Source organism: Etheostoma spectabile, chromosome 23 (genome assembly GCF_008692095.1).
Source record: "Etheostoma spectabile isolate EspeVRDwgs_2016 chromosome 23, UIUC_Espe_1.0, whole genome shotgun sequence".
Lineage (NCBI taxonomy): Eukaryota > Metazoa > Chordata > Actinopteri > Perciformes > Percidae > Etheostoma > Etheostoma spectabile.
Genome location: NC_045755.1, coordinates 7153674 through 7160974, shown reverse-complemented (window position 1 = coordinate 7160974; position 7301 = coordinate 7153674). Strand labels below are relative to the sequence as shown.

General features: G+C 40.9%; 1 protein-coding gene across 1 annotated transcript in view; it reads right to left on the bottom strand.

The window, feature by feature from the left end:
* LOC116673270 (suppressor APC domain-containing protein 1) overlaps positions 1–3545 on the bottom strand; it is a 4995-nt gene extending 1450 nt beyond the window's left edge. Inside the window, exon 1 of the mRNA XM_032505459.1 lies at positions 3310–3545. Coding sequence (XP_032361350.1) covers positions 3310–3408 — 99 coding nt within the window. The 5' untranslated portion in view covers positions 3409–3545. The remainder of the gene's footprint in view (positions 1–3309) is intronic.
* Between the last annotated feature and the right edge of the window lie 3756 nt (positions 3546–7301).

The window sequence follows — 7301 nt, the reverse complement described above, 5'->3', positions numbered from 1 at the left end:
ATTTCCGGAGGCACCGGAGCAATCCTGGAAGTTGAATGTTGTGGTTACTGACTAGTGTGTGTGTGTGTTTTGATGGCGCGTGCATGGAGCTGACCAAAAACCCCGGCCTTTAGCCTGATGTAAAGAGCAGCGTGATTGGCACAGCGCTGCCTGTTGTCTTGCAGAGGCCCCAAGGCTTTGTCTATAACAGCAGAGCCAATCTACAGAGCAGCAGGAGGCCTTTAGTTCTACTGTCCAAACTCAGTTGGATTACATGCACTTTAAACACGCTCACACAGAGCTAGCAGTGCTGCAACAAGCAGGGAAATCATAATATAGTACACTGTACATTGGTGGGTGATCCACCTTTGGTATCATGATATCAGGATGTCACATTTTAAGGCAGGTTTGTGGGCAAAATGAGATGGAGGACATTAGAACCTCATAAAGCTATTGTATCACTAGTGAATGATTCATTTTTGCTGGGTTTGATTAAGTACAGTGGTGTGAAAAAGTGTTTGCCCCTTTCCTCAGTTCCTGTTCCTTTGCATGTTTGTCACACTTAAGTGTTTCGGAACATCAAACCAATTTAAACAATAGTCAAGGACAACACAAGTAAACACAAAATGCAATTTGTAAATGAAGGTGTTTATTATTAAAGGGGAAAAAAAATCCAAACCATCATGGCCCTGTGTGAAAAAGTGATTGCCCCCTAAACCTAATAACTGGTTGGGCCACCCTTAGCAGCAACAACTGCAACCAAGCGTTTGCGATAACGTGCAATGAGGCTTTTACAGCGTCCTGGAGGAATTTTGGCCCACTCATCTTTGCAGAATTGTCCTAATTCAGTTACATTAGAGGGTTTTCGAGCATGAACGGCCTTTTTAAGGTCATACCACAACATCTCAATAGGATTCAGGTCAGGACTTTGGCTAGGCCACTCCAAAGTCTTCATTTTGTTTTTCTTCAGCCATTCGGTGGTGGACTTGCTGGTGTGTTTAGGATCATTGTCCTGCTGCAGAACCCAAGTTCGTTTCAGCTTGAGTACACAAACAGATGGTCGGACATTCTCCTTCAGGATCTCTTGGTAGACAGCAGAATTCATAGTTCCTTTTATCACGGCAAGTCTTCCAGGTCCTGAAGCAGCAAAACAGCCCCAGACCATCACACTACCACCACCATATTTTACTGTTGGTATAATGTTCTTTTTATGAAATGCAGTTTTCCTTCTACGCCAGATATACTTGGACACACACCTTCCAAAGAGTTCCACTTTTGTCTCATCGGTCCACAGAATGTTGTCCCAAAAGTCTTGGGGATCATCAAGATGTGTTGTGGAGAAATTGAGACGAGCTTTGATGTTCTTTTTGCTCAGCAGTGGTTTTCTCCTTGGAACTCTGCCATGCAGGCTATTTTTGCCCAGTCTTTTCCTGATGGTGGAGGCATGATCGATGACCTTAACTGAGGCAAGTGAGGCCTGCAGTTCTTTGGACGTTGTTGGGGGTCTTTTGTGACCTCTGGATGAGTCGTCGCGCGCTCTTGGGGTAATTTTGGGCGGCCGGCCACTCCTGGGAAGGTTCACCACTGTTCCATGTCTTCGCCATTTGTGGATAATGGCTCTCACTGTGGTTCGCTGGATCCAAAGCTTTGGAAATGGCTTTATAACCCTTTCCAGACTGACAGATCTCAATTACTTTCTTTCTCAATGTTCCTGAATTTCTTTGGGTCTCGGCATGATGTGTAGTTTTTAAGGATCTTCTGGTGGACTTACTGTGTCAAGCAGCTCCTATTTAAGTGATGCCTTGATTGTGAACAGGTGTGGCAATAATCAGGCCTGGGTATGGCTAGAGAAATTGAACTCCGTGTGGACAACCACAGTTATAGTATGTTTTAACAAGGGGGGCAATCACTTTTTCACACAGGGCATGATGGTTTGGATTTTTTTTCACCTTTAATAATAAAAACCTTCATTTACAAATTGCATTTTGTGTTTACTTGTGTTGTCCTTGACTATTGTTTAAATTGGTTTGATGTTCCGAAACACTTAAGTGTGACAAACATGCAAAGGAACAGGAAATGAGGAAGGGGGCAAACACTTTTTCACACCACTGTATGTCTGCCATATAAATTTCAGTATTTTTTGTTTGACAACTCTTCTTATAAAAATAGGTATACAGTAAGTGGAAAACTGATTATATTGAGCCTTTAACAGGAAGTTGTGAGGGGCAGACTTGACATGTGGGAATGTATCACTGGGATGACTGCAGTCATGCTACCTCCAAAATTACACTCAGTCATGGAGCAATTTCAGTCAAATGTCCAGTAAGAAAAGAAAGCAAGATCCAATTGGGTTTACATTAATATAACGATTCACGATTACAGGCATTTTTACTCTATTATATTCTAATTTGATTACTTTACAGCCAACATATAGAAAGGAGAATAAAGAAATGTATTCTTGGAATAATTGTTTACAAAATCCATGGTTTCGAATGCATTTCTGTTGACAATCCTTTCATATAACAACAATACTAATAATACATTTCATTTACAAAGCACTTTTCAAAGACTTGCTTGTATTTTCATTGTGATGCCTAACACCTGTGTCCATGTCAATGGATACATATTCTACACACATTTTACATAACTTCATTACAGAATTCTATATCTAAATGCACAAAGTGTCCACTTCATTGGGTACACGTAATGCAATCCAATCCAAAGTCTACTTTTACAGTGTGATACCTATAATCTTCAGTTCTACGTTCATAGGGTTATTAGTGGTGATGTTTTTGTGCTGGACTGCATTATATTTAGAGGTTTCCTCAATATTCTGCCCCCCCACATTTGAGACAATGTCACCACATATCTAGCTACTGTATGTGGTTCACAGTACGTGCCTAAAATTAGCCTAAACATAAAGAAACTTGATTTTTGTTTCACTTTTAGTATCATTTCAAATTGAAATACAAGATACAAGTGAATCTAGTAAACCTTACATCTAGTAAACCTTAAGCAGTAAAGCTGAACCTTGAGTCATTTTTTTTAACAGTAAATTTACAGTTAGTTTTTAAACTTACATGACAACAGGTCCTGATAGTCTACTACAGTCATTTTGCCTATCGTTCAGAAAATATTGTGCTGAAAACTGGGAAACAAAACACATGTGCATACTCACGGCGGCTGATAAGAATCACTAACTCAGGAGAACCACACTTCAATTCCCACACACAACAAAGACACAACAAGATGTAACCGATTAGAATCAAAAACATTTTCTTTTTAAAACACACACACACACACACACACACACATAACCTCCCTCCTCACCCATAGGAAGAAGCGAAGTGCGTCCAGGCTGCAGAGGCTGGTCCTGAGTGGGATGATAACCACAGTGTAGGAGCCAGAGTCGGGGGGACGACAGGCCATGGAGAGGAGATCAGTCACTGACAGCTATGACTACTGCCCCATACAGTACAGCTGGCTGAATAACAAACAACAAACCATTGCTCGCCACTGGCTGACTCAGAATAATACCACTGGGAGGGAATGAGAGAGAGAGAGAGAGAGAGAGAGAGAGAGAGAGAGAGAGAGAGAGAGAGAGAGAGAGAGAGAGAGCATGGGTTGGGAAAAAAACAGCAGGTGGATACACAGGCACAGGCCCCTGGGGCGAGGCAGTGAAAATTCCACATGTTACTGCCATGATGGTTAATCGACATACAGTGACACAGATTGAGAGAGAGAGAGATGTGATGGAAAGATGGCTAATAAATGAGTAAAGACAGTGTGTGGCAGGAAATATAAAAGGGGCGAGCTGTAGAGAGGCGGATGCAGGTGTGATTAGACATTTGCCAGCTTGTGTGTTCAGCACTGCTGGTTAAAAAAAAACACATTTTTTAATACGGTTCAAAAATATTGTTCATCCTAAATCTCAGCATAACATAACTAATAGGAAGGAAAACACAAGCCCTTTTTTTCTTGAGGGAGTGGCGGAATTTTCTAGGAATCATGTCATCCTGCAACTGAAGTGGAAACATGGCAGACATTCCTCTGCTGAACAAAAAGAGAGTGCATTTCGTTTTCTTTCCTGCTTGGTTTCAGGTAAGCACTCTGTCCCGACACGTTCCCTGGAATGTGACATAACCTGGGGACGAGAAGTGTGCGTGCCAGTGGACATTATAGCAACAGAGTTAACACAAACAAACAGTCAATCACAGTTTTGTGAGCATTGGTAGGGATAGAGGGTGGAGCGCTCAATGACATTAACATTGACATTAACGTCATTACTATCAGTGCTCAGCTGTTCAGCTGGTCAATGCCAGCACAGAACATTTTTATTACTGCCTCAGGCCAACTGGCTGTTAGATCAGGATGGATGGAAACAGTAACTGCTGGAAAGATTTCAGTGTACTGGAATATATGGAGAAACATGAAGATTCAGCCCAGAAAATTATGATTATCATAGTTTTTCTTTGGCAAAATTACAAGTACAAGTTAACAGTGGCGAAAACAGTTACACACTGGTAAGTCGGTGAAATACTGTAAGTACTCACGTCCTTTACTTGAATAAAGTACCAATACAACACTGTAAACAAGTAAAATTTCTTAATTCAGAAATGTACTTCACACTACAGAATATATGATGAAGTATCAAAAGTAAATCTACTTGTAATGCAGAAAATAATCCCATATAATATTGCAGAGATCTGTTGTATATTCTCCAGTTTGTGAGGAGTTATTCTAGATTTGTGATTTATTTACTATCTGCCTGTTGTTTCCTCAGGTTATATGCCAACAACTCTAGCTTCATAATATCCAGGATCCAATAATGCAATTCTTTCTGTTACTACAATCTCATTTTGCAACTCTTTCATTCCCAACTTTTTAGTATGGTATGTGTTCTTGTGCACCCTCTTTACTTCTTCAAGATGAGTTTGTAAATTGAGTTTCTCTTGTTTAGTTTTCTTTAACAATGTAGTGCGGGCTGTCAATTTTGCAATCAACACAGCTAGCGTATTGTCAATTTCTTGACAGTAAGTTTCAGTTTCAATAAATAGTTGTTCTTTCATCTGGGGAACGTTTAAAAAGCTGCGTATTTTTTAGTTGGTGGGTAAATGATTTGCTCAAGAGATGGTCATGTGTAAAACGAAAAAGGTCGAAGTGAAACTGGTCATGGAGAGTAATACCCAATCTTTAAAAGGAGTTGGATACTGTCTTCTGTGGCTCTGGAGGATGTTTGACAGGTGTGAGAAAATAACCCCCTCATGACGTCACAGTGATGTAATCAGGACTTTCTCGCCTTGGTTTTGACATCACAATTTATCAAAAGAAACGCTGCATTGCAAACGTGGGGTGCGAAGTTTGAAAGATGTGAGCGTTTAACAAGCAGGGAGGTTCTAACAAGGTGACAATATTAAAGGTCCAATGGAATAAAAATGTCACCTAATGAGATTTTTTAACATTAATATGCGTCCCCCCCAGCCAGCCTATGGTCCCCCAGTGGCTAGAAATGGTGATAATGTGTTAACCCGAGCCCTGGGTATGCTGCTCTACCTTTGAGAAAATGAAAGCTCAGATGGGCCAATCTGGAGTTTTGCTCCTTATGAGGTCATAATGGGCCAGGTTACCTCACCTTTACCTGCTTTGCCCGCCCAGAGAATTTGGCCCACCCATGAGAGAGAGACATCATGGCTTTCAAACGAGCAAAGTGGCAGATGTTCAAGGGCCCCCCCTCCTCAATAGCTACAGACTCAGGAATGGCATGCCCTAAGGAAAGCTCATTGTGGGACTGGCTCTAGTGGCTGTAATTCTGCACCAAGGCTGAATTTTGGGAAAGAGACTGCAGATATGGTATTAGAGGACCACTAAGGTCTACATGAAAGCATCCAAAGAGCAACTTGTCATGGGACCTTTAAGTGGCGTTATGGGGAAAGTAGGCTTCAAAGTTCATCAAATTGACCCATACTAGGTACTAAAATCTAGTAGGACATTCCTGCTGTATAGAGCTACAATGCAAAAGTATACTCTTAAGCTTTAACTGCATTAGGCCTACATATTGTGTTTTGATTATTTAGAGGGTGTGCCTGAGTCTTTCCTGACAATAGACATCTTAACAGTTCTCCCTATTTGACGCTGTCAACATGGGACCCTCCCATAGATCCCACCCACTAAATTTTCACACTGCTGTACAGTAAAACCTCCTTTTATGCAAGCGTAGGGCCAAAAAGCAGAGAAGGCAGCAGGCAGGACAGAGCTTCACAAGGCTTTATTTTTCAAAAAAATTAAGTTCCTCAAAAAAAACACAGGAACTGACAACGGCAACACAAAGTCCCAAAAAAGGTCCAGGGGGGAAAACAATGCAAAAACAGGGAACGAAGGCATGGAAAAACTCACAGGGATAAAATAGGCACGGGAACAACACACAGAAAACTCCTGACAAAATGGAAAAACAGCACGGCACAAAGAAACAATCTGACAAGAGACAAAGGGAACACAGAGGTTAAATACAAGAGAGATAACAAGGAACAGGTGAATCACATTAGGCTGGGGCAAGACAGACAGACAGACAAAAGTAAAACTTGGCAAGATGAGACAGAACAGGAAACCAGACTTTCAACATTAAAAAGGAAACAGAACATACCGACGCTCACAAGGAGACACAAGACCAACTACCACACAAAACCGGGGTGGAAACTAAGAAACACGAGGAGAAAAGACAGAACAATAAAAATTAAAAACACCCAAACCATCACAAAAAAAGATCTCAAGATCGCTCTGGGTGTTTGTGTGAATAGAATATAATACATTGTTCTGTTCACAATGGGGAAAAGAGCAGGAGAGGGAAGCATGGATGAGGCATGACAGATGCAAGTATAGATAGATTTTATAGCAACACAAAACCACTTGGGTCTTATTTGTTTTTGTAGTTTGTCCAAAAATGTCTTCAGATCCAGCCTAGAAAAATGTTAACTTTTACCCAATACTAATTAAAAACCACTTCAATTCTTTTCTCCAAATGTTATAAAATTCAATAAGACACCTCAAAATTAATGAAAGTAGAGATTTGTCCTTGCCAAAGAGCGTTGTGTGGAATCAATCATGTAATTTTGGGCAAAAAGAACATTAACATAGGAAAATCGGTCAATTTGACCCGAGGACAACATGAGGGTTTAACTAAACCGAAGTATCTTTAAAAGGTGGACATATTAGAAACGGCAAGACAGAGCAAGCTGGAGAGCTGTTCTTGGCCCAGTTTTTGGTTTAGTGTTATGGGGTTGCAGGGGAAGGAGGACCAAGACGCAGGTTGTAGGTAAAAAACAAGG